Source organism: Anabrus simplex, chromosome 1 (genome assembly GCF_040414725.1).
Source record: "Anabrus simplex isolate iqAnaSimp1 chromosome 1, ASM4041472v1, whole genome shotgun sequence".
In the NCBI taxonomy this organism is placed as follows: Eukaryota; Metazoa; Arthropoda; class Insecta; order Orthoptera; family Tettigoniidae; genus Anabrus; species Anabrus simplex.
In genome coordinates, this window is record NC_090265.1 from 555,255,594 (window position 1) to 555,281,765 (window position 26,172).

Below are 26,172 nucleotides of genomic sequence, written 5' to 3' on the forward strand. Positions count from 1 at the left end.
GAAACACGATTGAAAAATACATTTACATAGGTACCCCATTTGGGGCTTCAAAAGTCAGAAACATAATTCTTGAGCAATGAGCCCAACCTTACAATGAACACCATACAACAAAGGGGCCGAAAACCCCCAAACATGCCAGAAACATTTGCTTCCAATTACACCCAAAAGCCTCCTTGAGGCAGAAACACAATTTTCAAGAAAGGGCAACTTCCCCCTAAAATACAAGCCTATCATAGGCCACTCCGAACTCCACCTTTAAGCTGTCCTCCAAGGACATATACACAGGGGTAAAATACCCAACCTACTGAGGTCTGTTAAATGACAAGAAGGTTAATGCATGACCTCTAAAATACAATTTGAGAGGAGGCGAACTTGCACTCCCAATACACTTTGCTTAAGACCTACTTGGCCCTAGGCCGTTAATACAAGGGCTAATCCCATACTACAGAGGTGACTTAATAGCAATTTACATTACATTACGGAAGAATTGGTTGAGAAAAATAAGTTCACCTCAAGACGATGTGAGTGGGAGCTCGAGAGGGTTAAGCACTCTCTATCCCGATATGCAGCTTAAAATAGAATAGAAGAAAAGATCGTTACATTTTAGGAAAAGGTTACATGGAGGAACGCTTCGCACCCGCCCCGAGAGTTAAACTGCTGAGCTAGCAAAGAAAGAATTTATTAATCGGCCATTACCTTATTGTTGACCGCTGCCGGAGAAAGAGGCGCTTCCCGCCTCCTGCTATGTACTTAATACACTGAAAGATGGAACAGAAGTGGCCCGGAGACCCAAAAATCAGCAGTTTATATCCTCTCGCGGAAGGTTCTAGGTGTTAGGGGAAAGAAAACACCCTCCCACAAACTTTTTATTGGCTAGGGTATAGAAACATATTCAAGTTGGGGGAAGATACCTATGATTGGTCAGAAATTAATACCAGAAATTCGAGATTGGTCAAATGCAAAACAAGGGGAAAGAGGGGTATACAGCCAACTTAAACAATAACAGAAAGAAATTTAACAAAGAACAAACTTTTGAAATAAAATTTTCTCCAAAGAACAGTTATTTTTCTTCCCACTAGGGTGCACTATTGTAGTTTTTCAGTGGTGTCCTCTAGAAGAGAAAGTTCACACTTCTTACTTCAAGTAAAACAAAAGTACGTCGAAAATGACACAGTTCACAAACTCAAAATTTTCCCGGTGGTGACATCTTCTGAGAAACTAGAAAATTAATAGGGTAAATAAAGTTCAGACTTCCTCCAGCAGAGGAGTTTCCACAGGCGCACATTTTAAATTAGCGGAGTGGAGGTGTACCGCCCGGTACAATTATTATTATTATTATTATTATTATTATTATTATTATTATTATTATTATTATTATTATTATTATTATTATTATTATTATTATTATTATTATTATTATAATACTGTGCATTTATTAGTGCCGCTCTAGGAAATATTAATATATCTCATTCAGAAAATCCCTCACTTAGGCTTAAAATTACTCAACTGGTGGAATGCTACCCGCTATCTTGTAATCACAGTTCGATGCCTCCTCTGAGATTCAAATGTAATAATAATAATAATAATAATAATAATAATAATAATAATAATAATCATCATCATCATCTGTTTACCCTCCAGGTTCGGTTTTTCCCTCGGACTTAGCGAGGGATCCCACCTCTACCGCCTCAAGGGCAGTGTCCTGGAGCTGCAGACTCTTGGTCGGGGGATACAACTGGGGAGTATGACCAGTACCTCGCCCAGGCGGCCTCACCTGCTATGCTGAACAGGGGCCTTGTGGAGGGATGGGAAGATTGGAAGGGATAGGCAAGGAAGAGGGAAGGAAGCGGCCGTGGCCTTAAGTTAGGTACCATCCCGGCATTCGCCTGGAGGAGAAGTGGGAAACCACGGAAAACCACTTCGAGGATGGCTGAGGTGGGAATCGAACCCACCTCTACTCAGTTGACCTCCCGAGGCTGAGTGGACCCCGTTCCAGCCCTCGTACCACTTTTCAAGTTTCGTGGCAGAGCCGGGAATCGAACCCGGGCCTCCGGGGGTGGCAGCTAATCACGCTAACCACTACACCACAGAGGCGGACAATAATAATAATAATAATAATAATAATAATAATAATAATAATAATAATAATAATAATAATAATAATAATAATGGCGTGTGGCCTCCGAAGAGGCCTGGTACAGATCTTTCGAGGTGACGCCGTATAGGCGAACTGCGCGTCTGTGATGATGGGACCCTACTAATGATGAATTCTAATGATGAAGATGGCGCACACACGTCCAGCCCCCGGGCCATCGGAATTAACCAATGAAGGTTAAAATCCTTGCCCCGGCCGGGAATCGAACCCGGGACCGTCTGGGCCAAAGGCCAGCACGTTAACCATTTAGCCATGGGGCCTCGCAATAATAATAATAATAATAATAATAATAATAATAATAATAATAATAATAATAATAATAATCTGACGCCATATAGACTGTATGCATATCAATTTTGATGTCCCATTTTACTCTACCAGGTGGCAGAGAAACGAATCTCTGTTGGGCGATCTATGGGCGAGTCCTTATGATTAAAAAAATCATTATTACGCATTACATGGAGTACTCAATGTACTTTCCTTGGCCATCAGAAATCGAACTACCTCTGCTGGATTTGAATTCACGATGCACGTGCTGGCCATTTATGGATGTCTGAAATTCGTTAAACAACATATCCATGTATATGGTCTGCCATTGGAGTAGTATTTTTCTACCCTTCAACTTTTTACATAAGTTAAATAATACATTAAGCTTCAGGTTCAATCAGAATAAATCCTCATTGCTTATTGAGGAATACAAATAAAATATCCTTGGATTATACAAAAACTAATTTAACATCTTAAAGGTACGGAAACACGTAACAATGTTTGTGCCAAACGTTAACAGTTCCAAACCGTAGGGATCGTGTGTGTGTGCCCAGCCCTTGTTCCGTTTCTCTACGGGATCGGGTATGAAGTGAGATGAATATTTTAGCGAGTTTTTACGACTGGGTGCCCTTCCTGGCGTCAACCTCATCAGAGGAGTTAATGATATGAATGTCATGATATATTATATTAGGAACGGAGAGGGCGAAACCCGGTGCCTACTCCTGTCGAATAGCACCACGGATCTGCTCAAGGCTTAACGTATCCATCCGACAGACGAATCACCATCAACAGCGCTCCAGTCACAAAATGCCCGAAGTACCGGCGTTCTTGAAGAATGAAGCTCCAGCGTTCATAGCTTCCTCCCGTCGCCATAAGACCTATCTGTGTCGGTGCGACGTAAAGCCCCTAACAAAAAAAAAAAAAAAAGCTCCCTCGAAAAGAGGAGTCTGTCACAGGTAGAGCCGAGGGAGTTCAAACGTAAGACAGAAATTTGCACGTCTCAAATACGTGCCAACTGAACCACTGGAAAGTGACAGTTACTTTTCAAACATCTACGTACAATAATCGACATCTTGGTGAGAAGATTGACAGGACGCCTACGAGCTAGCACACACTATCGGCAAGTTCCTAAAGATAAATTATCAATGCATCCGGCTCTCTGGTTAAATGGTTTTTAGTTAATTTATCTGATTCGGGGACTGGGTGTGTTTCTGTCTTCAACATTAGAATTCATCAAAGGTAGGGCTCCATCCTCAGAGACACAGGTCACCTGTAGACGTCAGTTTGTAAAACCTGCAACAGCCTCTCCAAGGCCATACGCCATTAAATTAAAAATATTTCAATTGCTCGTTATTGATACAGTATGCATGATTATTATTATTATTATTATTATTATTATTATTATTATTATTATTATTTTACCTGATCACGTCGTCATTTAAATGAAGGGAAAACCGATGATGTTGGGAATAAATTTCGTCATAAACAATATAGGATTGAACATGCAACAAATCTCTTTCCTATCGTTTGAAAAGATTAAGTAGAAGGTATCTCTCAGAGTTTGAACGATTATAAGTCGAGCGGAGAGGTTATAAACTTCTTCAGAGGTTCCCGGGTTCGATTCCCGGCCGGGTCGGGGATTTTAATTGGCTCCGATTAATTCTTCTGTCCCGGGGACTGGGTATTTGTGTATGTTCCAACACTTTTTTCTTCATATTCAGACAACACACTACGCTACCAACCAACACAGAAACACGCAATAGTGATTACATCCCTCCATATAAGATTGGCGTTAGGAAGGGCATCCGGCCGTGAAACAGGGCCAAATCCACATGTGCGACACTGTTCGCACCCGCGACCCCAGAGGTGTGGGAAAAGCGGTAGAAAAAGAAGAAAGAAGAAGAAATAAAATTCTGACACGAATGCAGTTGAGCGAGCGAAAGGTTGAACGAGGATTATCGTACCCCCGAATAGTCTCGACGGGCGTAACGAAATGAGGGTGAAACCCGATGGGAAGGAGAGAAAACTTCATCCATTCGAAATGGACGTGATTGAACATTTTATGGAACTTTAATCCTTCACTGCATACACAGTTTTTAAAATAATTCTGAAGTGATGTGCTTATTTAGTTTGAACAGGTCAGTGCGTTGTTCAGATTTTCTTTGTAAATGTATTTCCTTTTTACTAAAAAGAGATATCTACTTGTTGCACTGGTCCAGATGGCGAGTTACCTACTTATGACTTCCAAAGTAAACCAACTTCTAACTACCATAAGCATATTTGTTTACAAAGAAATATATAATAATAAAGAAATCTTCAGAAATATACCATAATTGTTTTAATCATTCACTGTAATGGACCGAGCGAGTTGGCCATGCGATTAGGAGCGCGCTGCAGTGAGCTTGTATTCTACTCGGGAGATAGTGGGTTCGAACCCCACTGTCGGCAGCCCTGAAGGTAGGTTTCTCTCATTTCCCGTTTTCACGCCAGGCGAAAGCTGGGACTGTACCTTAATTAAGGCCACTGTCGCTTCCTTCCCACTTCTAGCCTTTTCCTATCCCACCGTCGCCATGAGACCTATCTGTGTCATTGCGTAAAGCCAATTGTAATAAAATCATTATAATGCCGAATCTTCAGAAATATCCAAGAATTATTTTAATTTCACTTTCTCTTCCTCAAGCATACTTACCATAAAAGTGAAAAATCAGTATTTTCATTGTCAGAACTCACTCATTCACGTCTTCAGATGATAATTCAAAACCTTTGGATCTCCTTAGTGTGGTAAATTTTCGTAAAATTGACAGGTATTTTGGTCCTTGAACAGGGACATCAAATTATTGCACTTTTCCTTTGGTTTAGACAGAACGGACGTGTACAAAGATTTGGTGTCTGACTATGAGACCTTGTGTATTTTTCTTATTTTCTTGTTGCAGTCCAGAACACTAAACTCCTCGTCAAAGTATTCTTGAAACTGCATAACAAATGGACGCTGTTTCGTGAAGTTTAGCCAGCACATCCTCTGCCGCCCGACTGGATTCCCGTTCACGTCTTATTTCCTTGTAGTCATGTGGCGATTCAGATGATACTTCCAGTCGATAATCTACGTGAACGACATACAGTAAGATTTGTCACCATTCCCTCTTGCACTTCCGGTAATAGTCTTCCAATCACCGGGCTAGTACACTTTTCCGACTTTTTTGGCTCTGCATTAATGGCTGAATGCATTGAGTCGCATTCCATTTCACAACGACCAACAATCAAAAATTGTAAATCAATGGTTTCTAGAGTATGTATTTCCTGTGCAGCGGTCAAGCACATTGCAGCAACAAATTTGTTTAAATTCTGTCCTCCACAACGATTACTGAAATAGGGAACGTGGTTCACCATTGCAAGAAGAGATTTGAAAAACTGTTACAGACAGCAATCTCACAGCTTCCTTTTTTTCCTTCACTTCCAACCACATTAAACAATCTCCTCGTGTTAATTTTATGTCATACATTAAAAATTAAACGTTTTCAACCGTTGCTTATAAAACAAAGCATTGTTGGTAGGTTCAGTTAGTCAATAAAACTTGCTGGAGATCGAAGTTGTAGCTTAAAACGCCCTTTCTGAGTTTTTTAAAAAATTCTCTTTGTCTCGTTTTTTCTCCTCTCGAGTTCTGTCGTTTGCTGAAAGGTTTCATTTTTACTGACCCTAGGGGTATTGTAAGCCATGCATAGACGACATTGGTCTTTTCTTGAAAATATGAAAACCGATTATACCCCTCTGTACATATCTTCCTGTAAATATGGGCATTAGCCACTTCAAGATCATTTTCTGTGCGCGTTGATTAGTACATACAGCGTGTACATTTAAAAAAATGGCGTATGGCTTTTAGCGCCGGGAGTGTCCGAGGACAAGTTCGGCTCGCCAGGGGCAGGTCTTTTGATTTGACACCCGTAGGCGACCTGCGCGTCGTAATGAGGATGAAATGATGATGAAGACGACACATACCAGCCAACGTGCCAGCGAAATTAACCAATTATGGTTAGAATTCCCGACCCTGCCGGGAATCGAACGCGGGACCCCTGTGACCAAAGGCCAGCACGCTAACCGTTTAGCCAAGGAGCCGGGCAGCGTGAAAATTAGTGTGATATTAAGCGACCGACTTAGGAACGTTCTTTTTTGTCCCCGAACGACAATAGTGGGATCCAACAAGTACAAAACTTGCAATTTGCTTCACCACACTATCCAAATGTTCAGGTGAAGTGATTTTCCTGTACGTGGTGGCCCCTTTTGTCTTTTTCACTTGTGTTTTAGCAACACACCGAACAGCCAATCAGCGCTTGATCTCTCAGGAATGTAAGCGTACTACTCACGTTATTTCAACCTCCTCCTGCGCGTATTGACATCTGCCTAGTACCTATTTGTTATCCATGTTACTCCTTTCTCTCCTGCATTTCCTGCTGTTATCGGCTTTTCTTAGAAACCCTGGCATGCTTGAGGTTTCTTCTTGAGTGGCTTCATGACGCCACTGCGGCTCTTCGAGATCTCTTTCTCCCTCAAAAAAACAGGCCACTTTGCTCTTCCTCTCTTGAAAGCGGGTAACGATCCAATTGGCCAATTTTGGTGAGCTCATTCGCATCACGGGTTCTTGTAATCTTCCTTTTTCCAGATGATGTCGGTTATCCTCACGAGGATGTATAGTTCTTGGTTGTGCTGTCTTTTACACTCACAGCTGCATTTGAGAGAGCCCATGATTTTTTCAAAATCTTCTTTGGCCTCCAATTTTTGAAACGGGCGTTTCATGTTCATTGAGAGATATTCCGCAAGGTATAAGATCTCTGATCGGATGAGATTGAAATAGTACTTCAGGTTCGCATCGAGGGATATTGACTTTTCGTTGGAGAACTTTCGTTATAGCTGCCATGCCATTTATGTTTTGTTCATGCGTGATGGCTTCTTTCACGGAGATGTTAGGTTCTATCCACTATCTTAGGTACTTCAGCTTTTCTGCTCACTGGAGTTTTCCTTGTTCTATACTAGCTCTCTGTGCGTCGGATTGACATTCGTTATAGTTTTCTTAAAGGAGATCAAGAATCTCGCCTTCACTACTATCGTTGTTATTAGCAGCAGCAGTAGTAGTAGTAGTAGTAGTAGTAGTAGTAGTAGTAGTAGTAACAGTGCAGTGTCTTCTGCGATGGCCTAGAGCGATTTTGTTACTTGCATTGATATGTCTCATCCTTGGCTTTGATAATATGAAGGTTACTGAAGTATGAGCAATGATTGTAATGCCATTCCTTATGCAGCCAATCCCTCCTATGAATGGTGTGAAAATGTTGCTCATAGGGTCAGTTGGTGCATGCATTTCAGTGGGCTTAGCAGTCTTTTAAGTAATAGCAACTTCCGTCTCAGTGAGGAAAGTGTTTTTTTTTTTTTCCTGGTGGCTTTACATCCCACCGACACAAATGGGTTTTATGGCGACGATGGGGTAGGAAAGGCCCTAGGAGTTGGAATGAAGCGGCCGTAGCCTTAATTAACGTACAGCCCCCAACATTTGCATGGTGTGAAAATTGGAAACCACAGAAAACCATCTTTAGGGCTGCCGACAGTGGGATTCGAACCCACTATATCCCGGATGCAAGATCGCAGCCACGTGCCCCTAACCGCAAGGTCAACTCGCCCGGTAGTGTGGGGAAAGCAACGGAAAACTCACTCCGTATTTCCCTAGTACGCCTCTTCAGTGATGCCTAGGTCATTTATGACACCTAATGGTGGAGCTATTGAGGATCCAACCAGCCTTCGGGCTGAGGACTGGACGAACATTTAGTAGTAGTAGTAGTAGTAGCAGTAGTACAAACATGAGTCATTTACATGTAAGCATTATCCAATATAAAACGACTGAACTAGTATTCGCTCTCGCGGCAGTGAACAAAAAAAGGTGAACGACGTTATGCAAACAGTAAAATTAGATTTGCTAACAGTCAGTTGTCAATATTAGAATTACAGAAGTAACGATACTGTAGTCAGTTTACAACATGTCATCGTCAGAAGCGGATATATTATTTTGCTTTGTGTTATCTTCAACAGTACTGGAAGCGAAACATGAGCCAAAGAACTTACTTGTTCATCTCGTTTTTTGTAAGAAATATGATATAGAGAATATAGCCTACTTAAGTGTTGCAGTTTCAGCCAAATTATCTATTAACAAGATTCGATTAATGCTAATTTCTAGATCATAAATTGGATAAATTCAACATTCTGTAATTTCGAACCCGAGGTTGCGCCGATACGAAAGCAAAGTAATTGAGCAGTTCAGAATTATATGCCGTGTTTCCCTTCAAATTACGGTCAGTGGTATTTTGCATTCGCAGTACCAACGATTGCATTCAATCGCACAAGGTCTACAGTTGCTTCTTGTATGTAGCCAACATTTTATAGCAAATAATTGTGGAAATAGTGAACATGACTCCTCTTTCAGCAGTGGTATATAATTTCGTACTATACTCTGAAGGTTATTTGAAATTATGATTTGGTGTTTGTAGTGATCCCACTAGCCATGTTGGCGCAGCCTTACTTCCGGGGAGACATCCCTCGATATGTACCGTACGCTACTGTGGGGCTAGTGTTTGCACACGAGATGCTGCACGCCTTCGACCTCACAGGGATCGGTTACGACGCTGAAGGTACTCCGGATGAATGGTTTTCACCCGAGTCTCGTCTTAAACTGGAGGCGAGACTAGACTGCATTATACGACAGTATGCTACCACCTTCTGGAAGCAAGTCACGTTTCTCGGAGCTACAATCGACATCCAGGTAAATACCACTTATGATAGCATGTTCTTTAAGAAAATAAGTGCAAACCTCAGTAGGTCAAACTGTTTATGTTATACAACGTGATTCGCATGATTGAGCAGAAACTGGAGTAGCCCATACAAGTGTCAAAATGCAACAACTTTGCTATAAATATTTAAGCTCTTCAGGTCTTTTGAATCGTGAAACTACGAGAGTTTCGCCCCAGTGTATCAGTGGGCTCATCAGTTGGATTGTTACACCTTTCCAAGACGCTGGCGGCTAGTGCGCCGTTATCCCTTTCAGACCTGAAAGAAAACTGGAGGTGTGAATTTTTGTTTGTACGTCAAGAACTGACTAAAATGCTCCTCAATACACATATTAATAGTTTATTTTACAAAATAAAAACTAACATCCGAAAAACAGGACCCACACAATTGTGCGTATCAAAATTCAAAACCTCGTTGTATCACGTACGATGGTGTAGCTTCAAAATTTACGTTCACTAACCAATGTACACACTTCATTGAATATATTCCGGTATTCAGTAAAGCTTCTAGATTAATATAAACGCAGTAAATAAATACTTACTTTCGGCACTACCGCTTCCTGCCATCTCGCCGATCAACTGTGCTTTTTAAACTCTTTTTCCTTCGCCGTGGCGGTCAAGCGCATACTAAAATCAATTGAAATACACGCCACGTGTCCTGCACAATCACTGCAGTCCGGTGTAGCGCCGAAAAAAACATCAAATACGGTCAGGGATAACTAAAATACGAACCCGCACAATTGTGCGTACTCGGTCTGAAAGGGTTAAGACACCAATACAAGCCTCGTATGTAGGAAAATGCAGTGACGGTGCACTATGGGAATAATGTGCATCTACTTGTATAAATGCCTGTCTTTGGCCTTCATATCAAAAATTAAGTTCTCGGAAGGAAAACATAATTTAATTTCATCGGGAATTATGGTTTCCTTTTGGGAACTTAATTTTTTAACTGTGTTATATTTTATTCACAAGTATTTTTTCCAAAATCCTCTAGCTTCTGGTATGGCAACAGCACGTGTGTCTTCATACAACCCAGTGCCCCATTACACCATATGCTTACTTCCATCACAATTTGTTGCGCCGACGTGAGCCTTTATTGAATGTGGTGGGCGATAGTTTTTTTTTCAAACTGATATTTATTTATTTTTTACATAATTTTTCTACCGGTTCATTTACAAATTAAGAAGCTTTCTTGCAAACTCCACCTAAGTCATTTTTATGTTTTTATTTTTGTGCTGAAACATCATGATTGAATAAGATACACCTACTGAACTATAATCACGTGCAAAACTCATTTAAGTCTGGCTATAATAAGATCTGAGATACTGTATGTTTTCCAAAGTCCACGTAAGTCATTAAAACAATTAAATTCAAAACCCACTAAAGTCAAATCAATATTCTCAAATTCCATTCATGGTTTAATCTTGATTCCTGCACAATATAGAATGGTATTTTAATTTGAGTTTTGGAGGGAGAAGCTAGTTTAACAATGATCGAACCGTTCGAACTGGTGCCCGCCATATACGGTTGTATGATTCATGATGGGACACTCGAGAAGAACAACATTTATTTTTACACATGGACTGGAAAGGATCTCCCAAAGGGAATAAATGAAGTGGTATCTTGCTTGGCTAACTTCCTGAAGTTATTAGAAGAGATAATTCAGCTCGGACAGTACACTACTTTGAGATTATTTCCCCGCTCGTGTGCCGGCAAAATAAAAATAAAACAATGTTGGCATTATATTATCGTACATTCAATGAAGCCCTTTGTTTGGTGTTATTGAGTTTGCATTTCCCATAAGAGGACATTCATACCTGTCTGCGGATCGAGACTTCGGGCACAGGATACGAACTACGAAAATATGGTAAGTCCAGCAGATTATTACAGGATTCTGAACAAATGGACAGTTGAAGAAACAGAGAGAGGATTGGTCTGCAAGGATTTCGACAAATTTTCCAATAATTTGTTTGAATCATTACTGCCAATAAAACTCTAAGAGGTTCGTGTTTTACGATTCTGTAAAGGATATAAATCCATCAGCCATAGGAATACCTATACAGGGCTGAACTCATACTCCGCCGTATTGAAAAGGAACTTAAAACGAGTACAAACCTTCGGAATTGCTTCTACAATCCCCAGTGTCAACTGTATCACTCATGAGAAGAGGAAAGACGTAAGGAGATTATTGAAATTTACAGCCCTCAGTGACAGTGAGCAAGCTTTCTATGACAAAAAAACTCAGAACTGTCCATTCAGAGTGTCGAGAGGAACCGATATTTGATGGAGATGAATAGGAACCATTCCTTTAAAACAATATTAAAGATTTTATTTTCACTAGCACTGAGAATGATGATCATAGTCGATACAAGCCCCTGGTGATATCCAACGAACTGATAATAACAAGGTAGGAAACGATAAAATAAGGCTTTCATACATTAGTGAAAATAAGTAACAATTAGTATTAATGTGTAAGAACACAGAATGATTTTTTCCATGTCGGAATGTTTTGGAGGTCCATTATATTGCATCTCCTTGCACTTCCTTTTATTGAATGTGTAATGACTTAAGTGGTTCTTGGGAATAAATGCATTTCTTCGGGTCCAATTTAGGCCCTAACCCTAAATCATATATCCCAATAACTTTTTCCAATTCTGGTGTATACAAATACCTACTAAAAAAGTTAGAATAAAGCACAATAAAAATATAATAAAAGCAGAATAAGTTTTTCATTCTTCCTGTAAAACTATTAAAAATGACTTAGGTGGAGTTTGCAAGAAAGCTCCTCAATTATTTACAAAGCAGAAATTAAACAATTCATAAACTATAAGATATTACTTTCTAACTGTTATTTCTCAGAACATAATATTAATATTTAGATATAAAGAACATACTCAGCCCGGCTGAGTGGCTTAGACGGTTGAGGCGCTGGCCTTCTGACCCTAACTTGGCAGGTTCGATCCTGGCTCTGTCCTGTGGTATTTGAATGTGCTCAAATACGTCAGCTTTATATCCGTAGATTTACTGGCACGTAAAATAACTCCTGCGGGACTAAGTTTCAACATCTCGGCGTCTTCGAAAACCGTAAAAGTAATTAATGGGGCGTAAAGACAATAACGATATTATTATTTAGAACAAACTCAACTACTCTCAACCACGTCCTTAAAAAGTATTATTAATGTTTACTCTTGTTATATTGCTTCCATTTGAACAATAGGTAGTTCATTCATTTCTCCTGTATCCAAGAACTACTACACAATTAGTACAGTTCGAACAGCTTCTCTAAACAACATTCAGTGTCGAGTTTCTAACTTCACTGTGTGATAAACGATTATCACTTCATTGATTGCCAGTTCTGAATTGTTTGGGAATGTAGAGCATTTTGGAAAAATAAACGAAATAAATTGTCCATTATGTCATTGTTGACATTCCCAGGTTTAACTTGACGCAGGGTTTCGTCCTATCCTATACACCCCTATTCGAAAGTTGCTGAACTTCGAACCCTCCGTGAACTACTTCGGATCCTGTACAACCTTTTGAATCACCCAGCATTTAGAAGACATGTGCGCAAAACCAGTCCTAAAATTGAGAAGAAAAATTTATGGATATTGTATGTAGGACACAATATTAACACTACTATTTTCTTTCTCCAGAGTAGTTCATCAGTAAGATTCAAGAGCACTGCACATAATTTTAGCAGAAAAAATATATTAAAGATCAAGGTCATGTTTCTGGTGTTCATATAGCATAAATCATTTCGGATATAGGCTAAATTATATAATTAGGCTATCAAAATAAATAATGTATCGTGGTTTAAGTACATACGTTTCTACTTAATGAGCAATGACGCCAAGCAGCCTCAACTGAGTGCTCTATAAGGTCATAACAGAGTGCCCTGTGTCCGATATTCCGGAGCGGGCGTTGTGCTGACGATAACATTAGCAGTGCTGGTCCCTTTCATTTGTGATATTTGCTGTTGGTACTTGAGCAAATTATCCTTAAACTAATGTCAATATTTAATATACCGTGTGCTCATTTCATAACTTCCCATCTTGAATAAATATGTTTCTGATTGGGGAAAACATACGTGCTGTGTGTGAAATTGCATTATCTTGTTGGAACGCTGTACCAGGGTGCTGTCCCATAAGGGGTAGGACGTGCGGACGCAGATTGTCTGTGACGTATCGCTGTGCCGTCAAAGTCTGCCGAAGCACGATTAGAGGTGATCTGAAAGCATATCCTATAGCTCCCCACACCATGATACCAGAGATTACGGCTGTGTGTCTTTCCACAATATGGGCCGGATCTGCCCTCTGCCCACGACGCCGCCAAATCCACACACGATGGTCATCGGAGGTTATGGAGAAGCGAGACTCATCACTGAACATGCGACGCCAGTCGTCTTCTGGCCATGCCTCCCGGGCAAGGCGCTACTCCAAACGCAGGCGTTGGTGTTCTGGTATCAATGGTACTGACGAATGAGGCGGTAGGACCCCAATCCGGCGGATGCAAGTCGTCGAGACACTGTGCGGGAACTCACAGGCTGTTGTAGAGTCTCCAGTACATGTTCGCGGGCGGCAGGTGCCGAAGTTATGGCATCCTGCAATGCTTGGCGCACCATACGACGGTCCTCCCTTGGGGTGGCGCTTCTTGGTCGACCCGAACCTGCACGACGTGATTGAGTGCCCCCATGTACTCATTGAGTCCAACATCGGGCCACTGTGACATCTGAATGGCCCACATGCCCGGCAAATGCACGATACGACCAACCAGTCTCATGCAGTCCCACAATGCGGTCTCTGTCAAATGCTGTCAGTTGGTGGCCAGGGTATCTAACGCGTCTGCGAGGCATCGCGGGTGCTTCGTAGTGTACATGCAAGCACAGAAATGGTGTCCCGACGTAAACAATTAACACTGCCCCACTTCAGTACTGGAAAGGAGGAGAGTGAGTGAAGGGGTAGTGTTGAAGGCCACTTCAGTGCCGAAAAGAAGGGGAAGGGAGTGAACGGGTAGTGCTGAAGGCACAGTGTGTGTATTGCTGTACATCCTCCACAATGCCCATTTCAATCACAACGGCCTTGTAGCGGGCTGTCTCCCTGTAGCAATGAGTTAAGCGAGGAGGTGGGGGGATACAGTGCTTTGTTTATATCGGGACGCCATTTCTGTGCTCGGGTGTACCTACGTACTCCTCTCTGCACTGTCTGACTCACAGCAGTTGACTGGTAACAACTTATCACAACAGGACGGTGCCATCACGACTGCATTGTGGTGGGCGTTCTTCACATTACAGATCCTTGTAAAAAAAAAAATAGGATAATATTGAACCACTCCTTCTGGGTGCTTAACTATTTTTTGTCAGGCAGTGTACATAACTATTTCTTTATCTTGCAGCCCATATTATTCGATCCAGCTGGGGTTTTGAATTTTATATGTCCGGCCTATTCGTAGCCTGAATCACAAATAATTCCATCTGTATGAATAGCATTGCCTTCAATATACATACACACAAGGATATTGAACGACAGGCTGTGGAATAATTTATTTTGTAGATTTATAATGGTCGTATTTTTCAGCTACGAAATACCGGTAATAGAATAATAAGTGAAAGGGCTTGTCTACAGTACAAAATAGTGTGGTTCATTCCTTAGGAATGCCCATTGTTCTCCTCACGACCTTTTTAATGGGCGCACTGCCCTGCCGTTTTTTACAAACCGCTTGGCTAACATAACCTAGATATGTGCTAATTACATAATAGTAATACATATCTGAGTCATTGGGTGATCCAAATTAAAATGCAAATACTTTTAAAATGTGTATTTAAATCATTATTGAAAGCATAATTGCATCAATTGCATCGGTGATTAAATGTTTATCTTGACAAACACGTAGTGTCGTGAGCGAATAGGGTTTGGATTAGCGTGGAATCGCTTGCGAGCACTCCCTTTCGCGGGACGTCATAAACCCGTATGGTACTCCACAGAAACAGAATGGTAAGCCCCGGTGTTACTACACGATATTTTTTTTCAATTGACTTTACGTCGCATAGACACAAATAGGTCTTATGGTGACGATGCGACTGGAAAAGGCTAGGAGTGGGAAGGAAGTGGCTGTGGCCCCAATGTCGGCAGCCCTGAAAATGGTTTTCAGTGGTTTCCCATTCTCACACTAGGAAAATGCTGGGGCTGTACCTTAATTCTTAATTCCTTAATTCCTATCCCATAGTCGCCATAAGACCTGGTGTGAAAATGGGAAACTACGGAAAACCATCTTCAGGGCTGCCGACAGTGGAATTCGAACACTTTCCAAAAAATGCGTACTTCCTCTCTGTATAGAGAGAGTTATTTTAGAAACACCAATGCTATCAACCTGCATTTCCTCATTTTCTTGTGTACTTTATACTATTCCTTTCCCTCCTAAATGTCACTTGTACTACTGTCAGTTTTGGTGTTTCAGTTCGACTGGAATGTCACGCGGAACGAGAACATGGCGGATATCAGCGCCTTGCAGATCGCCTACTCCGCGTGGAGAACATTGCACGAGGAAATGGGGACAGCAATCGATCCAAGATTACCCGGGATAAAACTTGATGCCAGACAACTGTTCTTTGTGAACGCTGCACAGGTATGTGACGCTGAAGTTCAAGTTTCTTTAAAAATAAAAAGTTCCCCTTGGGTGGGGGTTGTAGGAATAACACCTACGGTATCCCCTGCCTGTCGTAATAGGCGACTAAAAGGGGCCCCAGGAGCTCTGAACTTGGGAGCGTGGGTTGGCGACCACGGGGCTCTTAGCTGAGTCCTGGCATTGCTTCTACTTACTTGTGCCAGGCTCCTCACTTTCATCTATCCTATTCGACCTCTCTTGGTCAACTCTTGTTCTTTTCAGACCCCAACGGTATTAGACCACTCGAGTCATTCATTTTCATGCCCTTCGTGGCCCTTGGCTTCCTATGGCCAATACCTTCATTTTTCGAAGTGTCGGATCCCTTCCATTTTTTCTCTCTGATTAGTGTTATATAGAGGATGGTTCCCTAGTTGTACTTCCTCTTAAAACAATAATCACCACCACCACCACCACTCTTAAAAATAACATTTTCATTGTGTCGCTGTCGATTTCCGTACCACGATCAACACGGCGCTATTATTATGTGGTGGTATTTGCTGCTAGAGGCGAGACAACCAGTCACTGTAAATGTTATCTGAAGGAGCTTCAACCATCCAAAGAATAGTGCAATTGATAAAGAAAGGGCAGGAAAATGAAATACTCCCTAAGCTATGCAGTTCTAGTGCACTCGGAATCGGACTAGAAAAAGAGTTGGCCCTGAGAAAATATATTGAAGAAAAATGAAAGAGAGGACAGATCTTGGTAATGCAAATCTCATAAGCAAACAAGCAATCTTGTACTGTACTCGTAAGTCACTGTTGATATCGTGATTATAGACACAGGACTTAGTTTTTACATGGAATCCGAACTTTAGGGAAGGACATTTTTCATTTCAGACATTCCACATGCTTGTGCTTGAATCGCATTACCCTTGGTTATAACTAGGGGTCGGAAGTTGAGAAAAAGTCTTTTTTTTCTCTCTAGTGTCCGAAAACGAGACCCAACAAAATATATGTTCGTTCTGGGTCATTGTAGGCCAGAAAATGGTGGGTTTTTGTCCTATTTTATCTTTTTTGGTGTATAGGTCCCTTTTTAGCCTTTGTTAGGTGTTAACGGCTTTTTTGCAACCTCACATTATTTCCATCGCATTTGTACTGCCCATTTTCAATTCGAATTATCATTCATTCACATATCACCTCTTAAACATCTCTGTATTAAGAGAGAAAATGATATGAAAAAGTGAAACTAATGCTTGAAAAAACACGGGGTATCAAATTATGTGCAATATAAGTGAAGTATTAAAAGGAGAAAATGTTGATGTGAGTATTTATGAAGGGGAAGATCCCAAGTGCTTCAGGTATAAACCCTTAGCATTCGTTGATGTGGAGAGAATTTTCTCGATGTTTTCCAAGTGCTGTCTGAAAACGGACGATCCTTTACATCTAAGAACCTCGAAGTGACTATTGTGATATACTGCAAAGCCAACTGAAGTAAGTTTTCCGAATTTCAATTAACCCTAGTGTGGTTAAGCCAAATATGATTCCAGTTTTACTAATTTAAATTTCCTTCTCCAGGATGTCCATTGCGGGATCGCTGAATTCATTTCTGGTGGAAATAACATTTAATTCTACAGTAAATTCTACAAGTAGGCGGGTTCGCTGAATTAATTCTAGGTGGAAAAATCATTTCACTCTACAGTCCTATTTTTTCCTATTTTTATTTTTTATTTTTATTATAACATTGTATCGTTTAGTAGTTGCAAGGTGTTTCAATTGTAAATGTATTTATTTCAATTCTGCACATGTAGATACTGTATTTTCTGGTTAGATGGAATAGAGGGCCTAATGGCCTTAATCTTACCAAACAAAATAAATCCATTGTATTTTGTATTGTATTGCAAATTCTGCAAGTACTTTTTTGAACAAACACGGAGTTCAATTTTTTAAACTATATAAGTCTTGAACCATGCTTATCGCATGTTCCACGATTTGACATTTAATTATGTGAATGGCTTCCTTCAGTTTTGTCTTTCAATGTTTACATGTGTCAGTCTAATGACGTCCAGTAGGGAGCAGCACACGCTATGTTTTTATCTGTGAGGTCGTTCGTTTTGCTGAGCGATAATTTTTACTCTGTGGAGTTCTTCTGCTGTTCTATGTGGGGCAGATACTAACAATGGCTGCCGCTATGTTCGGTGTGGCATTTTTATGCCTCAAATATTCATTTAATGTGTTCAAGCCTGGACCTTTCACGCTAACTGCTATTCGATTTTACTATTGATAATCACAGGTACGTGATAGTTGGTTTATATTTAAATTTGGTGACGTTTTATTCCCGTATGTTACGGTCGATGGCATACATCTTTCCGCTCCGTCATACGATGTGCTTTGAATGAATGTATTTGTGGTCTTGTTGTTATGATTGAAAAAGGGTCTCTGTGGTTATGATTTGGTGCACTGCGTGCTTTAATACTGCGTGATCCTCGTGATGTGCCCCTTGTCTCGACCGCAGGAGACACCAATCCTGGTTGTACGAGGCGCAACATGCCAGTGATGTGAATAAAGTAATGTCCAATTCTGACCTTATGTGTAATTGCACGCCGCACGCAAACATTTGAGTAATTGAGACCCACTGATAATGACCGTGGAGTCACAATTTATGGTTTGTATTTGACCACGAAATCTGAACGGCCGTTCGTGTTTTATTTTCCCGATACCCTCATTGTGTGTGCGTGAATGTGGTATGCATGTGAGTTCGAATGTGTGGGAGAGGAAAGGTTGATATGCCGGTTGACCTGTTGTATTTGTCTTTCAAATTCTGCGCCTTGTTTGGTTTTCAGCGCAGACCTATATTTATTTATCATTCATGGCTGATGCTCAGCTTGAGTACCCGCCATGTTGGTTTCATATTTGCGCATGGGCGTACCTATTGTATTCTTTGGGTCTTGTCTTGGCTTTGATTGGTCCATGGAGGCTGTGCTCAGTCTCATCTGTCGTTATTCTTATCTGCCTTTTGTTCTCCGGCACGGCTTATTGTTATGCGAACTTTTCGCATTGTTAGTTACCTAATGAATACATGATGCAGTGCCTTGGATATTTGAATCTCGGTAAAACGGGCGACCTAGTTGAATAGTTTATGATGAAAGGAAGCTGCTGGTATTGTAATAGCGATGTGTCGAGGAGCAGTGAGCATTTTAAATTACGTATCATCTTTTTTTAAGAGTATTAGTGAGTTTTCACGCCATGTTTCAACTATGTGAGAAAGAACAAGGTATGTCCATCAGTATTACGATGAATTTCCCTATTTATTTTGTGTGATTTTCTTTTCTTGCTTTAATTTTTCTCTCATATTTATTCAATAAATCCCCTGGTTTAAACCATTTCTTCTTTTATTTCTAATAGATGTAGTCTTGCCCTTGTTACCTGATTACAAGGGGGGTTTTTCAGCTCAGGGTTATGTATGTGCCTTGCCCGGTCGACACGATCCGAGCCTCAAATATTGTTCCCCATGAATATTTCACTAAGTTATTGCTTGGATCGCTGATTTATGTAGTGATAGATGGGGAGGGTGTGGCTCAGTAAATGGTAGCAGTAGCGTGCTCGACTGGGATACCTCCTCTGAAAGGAAATCGGACGAGGTAGAGCTGGAAACCCATTCGAAGTCAGTTCTGGTCGTTTTAATTTAATCTCATGATTCAGTTAGTCTCTGGCCCTAATTTTAAGTGTGATCTATAATTTATGTGCATTGTTGAATTCAAATCCATTGTTGTTATATTGTGTATGTGTCTCGTGTTCAAACCTTTGAAACTTGGGTTGCGATATGGATAATCAGAAGGCTGTAGAAATAAATAATCGTAACGATAGTATTACTAGCGACATGCCTAACCCGGAAAGCGAAATGGAGCAAGGGACGAATGAACTCCATGTTTCGTCCGCGGGAAGCAACCGCTGTAATTCATGCCCTGACGATAACAATGTCATTACCTTTCGTAATCGTATTCCTGACGAAAATCGTAAGCGATTAACTTCCCCATCTCCTAGGCCCAGTTCCGACCGGCATGCTGAAGTGAACCCCGTGTTTGAAATTGTGAGAAAATGGAGGTTAAATTTCTCTGGTGAAGGAAAAACCTCCAGTGTAATTGAATTTTTGGAGCGAGTTGAGGACATAGCTGAATGTAGCTCGTTACCTCTCGATTTGTTTGTGCCCGTCATCCCGGGAATGCTAGAAGGGCCGGCTCTAAAATGGTATAGGCTTATTAAAGGGAGTATCATAACGTGGAGTGAATTCGCCAGCCGCATAAAGGAGCGATTCGGGGTATCTGATATGGACTACTGTCTGAAGCAGGAAATCTTCCGTAGAACGCAAGGGGTAGGTGAAAGCATCGACAACTATGCCACTGGGATTTTGACGTTATTTAATCGCATGAATGTTAAGGTGCCCGAAGACGAGATTTTCGACCAATTCTATAGAAATCTTGCCCCCGACTACAAGCTACGCATTAAACGGTCTCTAGTTCAGAGCGTCGACGACATCATCAACCTGGGTCGCGAATTCGAGGGGGTAGTTAGCCAAAACAAACAATACCGTCCGCCTCCCATCCCATCCGAGTGCTCTTTTCCTGACGTCGCTTGTCGTACGCCCATCAAATCTGTTAGTTTTGGTACCTCCCCTCCTCCGTCTCGTCTCGTCCGTAGCCCCGAACGCAGGCCCAGCCCTCAAACTCCGCCCCCGCTTTATGTCAATGCAACCCAACCATCCAACACAGCTCCTGTAAAGGGTGGTAGAGTCAAGTCATGTTGGAATTGTGGTAAATTAGGCCACGTCTCAAAGAACTGTTGGTCCAGGCCTCCTGCAAAGTGTTCTCAGTGTGGTCTTGTTGGTGTCACAGCGCGCGTATGTCCTCGTTGTAACCCTCAGCAGGGAAACTAGAGGCGCGCCGGCGTGATGGCCCGCCGTTGGCGCCTAAGGTCGGTCTCAATAAAAGGATCTGGGGCCTTCCGTCATCTACCCCATGGGCCAAAGTTTATATTGGGTCTCGTGTATTGTATGGCTTGTTGGATACCGGCTCGTGTATTTCTCTTGTAGACAAATCCCTAGTGCTTTCTATGAAATTAGAGTATCTTCCTGAAAGTGAGAACCCGAGAAAGTACGTGTCTGTCGATGGTCGTGAGGTGTGTCCCGTTGGTAGAACCAAGTGCCATATCAAGATACATGGTTTGTCGTGGGATTGGACGTTTCATGTTGTGCCCAACCTGTCCGCGCCGATCATACTAGGCACCGATTTTATGTTGTCTACCGGCTTGTCCCTCGATTTCATTAATCGATCCTTTGCCTTTCGCTTTAAATCTGATGTCAGTTACCCCTTTGAGACACCATTTCAGCGTCCCACTGTGTCCGCTCTGACGGAACCTCCTCTTATCAATGCCTCATGTGAGCTCAGCGAAAACCAAAATCTCATGTTGAACTGCCTGTTAGAGGAGTTTTCCGACGTCTTGACCGATAAGCTTGGGTGTGCTAAGAATTTTTCATACTGCATCGAACTCAAAGATGACACTCCTGTGAGGTCCCCTCCGTTCAGTTGTTCGCCCCCGAAGTTGTCCGCTATGAGGGAATATGTCAACGACCTGCTAGACAAGAAGGTCATCAGTCACTCCAAGTCCCCTTTTAGTAGTCCCGCCTTCCTAATCCCTAAAAAGGACGGCAAACTGAGATTCGTGATAGACTACAGAAAGGTCAACAAGAACATTGTCTTCGACAGCTTCCCATTACCCACCATCGAAAGTGCCTTCCAGCATTTACATGGCGCCAAGTACTTCACTGTATTTGACTTCAATTCCGCATATTATCAGATCCCCTTGGACCTTAAAAGTCGCCCCTGTACTGCCTTCGCCACTCCGTTTGGATTGTTCGAATTCAATAAAGTCCCGATGGGCATTTCTGTGGGAGGACAAGCGCTTAGCCGCGTGATGGACTCAATTTTCGGTGACCTCAAATTTTCCTGTGTATTTAATTTTTTGGACGATCTTCTAATCTTTTCGCCCAGCTTTGACGAGCACCTGGCCCATCTTCGCGAAGTTCTCAGTCGGTTGCGCAAGCACGGCTTCACGATCAACCCAAAGAAGGTCTCTCTTTGTACCAAACGGCTAAATTTTCTAGGCCACGTTATATCTGACTCTGGAATCGCTGAAAACCCTGATCGGGTTAAGTGCATCAAAGATTTTCCCCCGCCCAAAAACGTTCGCGGTGTGCGAAGATTTCTTGGTATGGTAGGATTTTACAGCCGGTTCATCAAAAATTTCTCTCAGATTTCGGCCCCTTTAAACCTGCTGAAAAGAAAAGGTTGTCGCTTTGTCTGGAGCCATGATCAAACCCAGGCCTTCGAACAATTGAAACAGGCACTCTGTGAAGCCCCTGTATTACATAGTCCGGATTTTTCCCGCGATTTCATCTTGCAATGCGACTCCAGCGAGCTCGCTGTGTCCGCGGTGCTCAATCAAGCCGATGAGCAGGGTAAGCTAGTCCCCGTCGCGTACTTCAGTAAACTACTACATGGAGCTGAACTGAGGTATTCCATTTACGAAAAAGAATGCCTAGCAGTAGTTTTGGGTGTCGAAAAGTTTCGCTCGTATCTTGAGCACCGCCATTTTTACATCCACACGGACAATCAAGCTCTCTCGTGGATGAGCGCTAATGTGAAAAGACTTGGTCGAACCGCCAGATGGATTCTCCGATTATCTGCGTACAAATTTACTGTCGTACATGTCCGTGGAAAGGACAATGTTGTAGCCGACTGCTTGTCGCGCATGTTCGAGGGAGTGAAGGAGAGTGCGGTCGAACCTGAGGAAGACCGTGTCCCAACCGAAGAAGATAACACCATTAGTATTTTGCAAAATTTCCCATGGTCCTTCACGGATATCTCCGAACACCAGAAGGACGACTCCGAGTGTCGTGAGTTGTTAAAACGAATCGCGGATGGCTCTCTTGAAGACGAGTCGTATAGTGTTAAGAGAGGATTGTTGTCCCGTCGAAGTCGGAAAAATGGTAGTGACAGAATTTACGTACCCTTGAAATTGAGGCCCATGCTACTTCAGTTTTATCACGACTCCTATCTGGGCGCTCATTTAGGTCAATATAAAACTTTAAATCGAATCTCTCGCGACTACTTCTGGCCTAACTTGAAAAGAGATGTTTTGGAGTATGTAAGAAGTTGCGATGTTTGCCAGAGGGCTAAACCCGCGCAGTCTTCTCTCGTTGGACCCCATTCTGCCGACATAGCAACATGCCCCGGAGAAAGGTTATTCATTGACTATTTTGGCCCCCTCACCAAGTCCAAGAGTGGCAACGTTGGGATCTTGTCCGTCGTTGATGCATTTTCAAAATTTGTTTGGCTATTTCCCGTGCGCAAGATAAATTCGAACAACGTTGTGCATTTCTTATCCCGGCACATTTTTGGAATTTACGGACCCCCTAAGACGATAGTGACCGACAATGCGTCCACCTTTAACTGTCGTAAGCTCCGACACTTATGCTTTGGGTGGGGAATAAAGCATGTGTTTTTAAGCCCTCACTATCCCAAACCCTCGCACGTTGAAAGGTTCCATCGAAATCTCAAAGCTTGTTTGACGGCCTTTCACAATGCTGACCAGCGCAGCTGGGACTGTAATCTTGATTTCTTTGTTTTAGCATTCAACAGCAGTGTACATGAGTCGCACCGGCAAGCCCCGGCTGCTCTATTTCTAGGCAGGGATCTTGTCGACCCACTGCAGTTGAAGTGGAATATTGGGTATCTGTCCAAACCGTCCAGGACGATGGACGTAGAGGCCAAATGGAAGGAAGCAGTGACACAGTTAACCAGGGCTCGAGACCGTGTGGCTGAGAGGTACAATCGGAACAGAAAGAGAGTAAAGCTTGAAGTTGGAGACTTGGTCGTAGTGAAAGTTTTTCCATTGAGCTCAACGGCAAATCAAGTCACGGCCAAATTATGTTATAAATGGTCTCAGCCCAAAAAGGTAACCAGATTCCTGGGACCTGTGACAGTAGAACTGGAAGACGTAGTAAGTAAGAGGGTGAGCAAAGCTCACGTCTCGATGGTAAAGGCTTACCATCAAAGAAGCCAGTAAACCTCGTATATTTCCATATCTTACGTACCTGTAGTGGTGTATATTAACCCTGTCCTTAATGAATTCCCAGTTTTCTAACATGCCTTTTCTTTCAGGTAAAAATCGTGTTTCATGAATGAGAACGGAAATGAAAGAAAGGAAAGAAAGGAAATAGAAAAAAAAAGGGAAGTGGTTCGAATTGCTGGAGTTGAACTGAATTCACATCCAGATCCCTGAGTGCATGGAAATATTATACCCAACCGCCTTGACTTTTGAATGCCTAGATTTCAACCTGAGTGCGCGAATGAAACAGTGTAATAATGGACTGATGTAAATCAGCGTTGCACGTGACAAGCTAATACAGACCTCCCATGAGGCAGACTTTCTCATTTAAAATGTATAATGTGGTGACTGTTCTTGTAAATTTCATGTGTTCGTAAATAATTGTAGATATAAGTAGTTCATAAGTACCTAGGTTAAGTGGGCGCGCGCTCGTAGTTTTAAGTTATGGACCTCTTTTAAAATGCGTCCACTCGTCTGATCAACGAGTTTCGGAGCATTTTAAAAGGCGGTGCCGCTGGATATTTGAACCATGCTTATCGCATGTTCCACGATTTGACATTTAATTATGTGAATGGCTTCCTTCAGTTTTGTCTTTCAATGTTTACATGTGTCAGTCTAATGACGTCCAGTAGGGAGCAGCACACGCTATGTTTTTATCTGTGAGGTCGTTCGTTTTGCTGAGCGATAATTTTTACTCTGTGGAGTTCTTCTGCTGTTCTATGTGGGGCAGATACTAACAATGGCTGCCGCTATGTTCGGTGTGGCATTTTTATGCCTCAAATATTCATTTAATGTGTTCAAGCCTGGACCTTTCACGCTAACTGCTATTCGATTTTACTATTGATAATCACAGGTACGTGATAGTTGGTTTATATTTAAATTTGGTGACGTTTTATTCCCGTATGTTACGGTCGATGGCATACATCTTTCCGCTCCGTCATACGATGTGCTTTGAATGAATGTATTTGTGGTCTTGTTGTTATGATTGAAAAAGGGTCTCTGTGGTTATGATTTGGTGCACTGCGTGCTTTAATACTGCGTGATCCTCGTGATGTGCCCCTTGTCTCGACCGCAGGAGACACCAATCCTGGTTGTACGAGGCGCAACATGCCAGTGATGTGAATAAAGTAATGTCCAATTCTGACCTTATGTGTAATTGCACGCCGCACGCAAACATTTGAGTAATTGAGACCCACTGATAATGACCGTGGAGTCACAATTTATGGTTTGTATTTGACCACGAAATCTGAACGGCCGTTCGTGTTTTATTTTCCCGATACCCTCATTGTGTGTGCGTGAATGTGGTATGCATGTGAGTTCGAATGTGTGGGAGAGGAAAGGTTGATATGCCGGTTGACCTGTTGTATTTGTCTTTCAAATTCTGCGCCTTGTTTGGTTTTCAGCGCAGACCTATATTTATTTATCATTCATGGCTGATGCTCAGCTTGAGTACCCGCCATGTTGGTTTCATATTTGCGCATGGGCGTACCTATTGTATTCTTTGGGTCTTGTCTTGGCTTTGATTGGTCCATGGAGGCTGTGCTCAGTCTCATCTGTCGTTATTCTTATCTGCCTTTTGTTCTCCGGCACGGCTTATTGTTATGCGAACTTTTCGCATTGTTAGTTACCTAATGAATACATGATGCAGTGCCTTGGATATTTGAATCTCGGTAAAACGGGCGACCTAGTTGAATAGTTTATGATGAAAGGAAGCTGCTGGTATTGTAATAGCGATGTGTCGAGGAGCAGTGAGCATTTTAAATTACGTATCATCTTTTTTTAAGAGTATTAGTGAGTTTTCACGCCATGTTTCAACTATGTGAGAAAGAACAAGGTATGTCCATCAGTATTACGATGAATTTCCCTATTTATTTTGTGTGACTTTCTTTTCTTGCTTTAATTTTTCTCTCATATTTATTCAATAAATCCCCTGGTTTAAACCATTTCTTCTTTTATTTCTAATAGATGTAGTCTTGCCCTTGTTACCTGATTACAAGGGGGGTTTTTCAGCTCAGGGTTATGTATGTGCCTTGCCCGGTCGACACGATCCGAGCCTCAAATATTGTTCCCCATGAATATTTCACTAAGTTATTGCTTGGATCGCTGATTTATGTAGTGATAGATGGGGAGGGTGTGGCTCAGTCTAAAAATATATAATGTCTGAAAG

The 26,172-nt window shown here is 41.9% G+C and overlaps 1 protein-coding gene across 1 annotated transcript in view; it reads left to right on the forward strand.

The window, feature by feature from the left end:
• Positions 1-26,172, forward strand: part of LOC136877288 (neprilysin-1-like) — a 375,489-nt gene that overhangs the window by 335,711 nt on the left and 13,606 nt on the right. The window contains exons 14-15 of the mRNA XM_068228470.1: positions 8,947-9,218; positions 15,697-15,864. Of these exons, the coding sequence (XP_068084571.1) occupies positions 8,947-9,218; positions 15,697-15,864 (440 nt within the window). The remainder of the gene's footprint in view (positions 1-8,946; positions 9,219-15,696; positions 15,865-26,172) is intronic.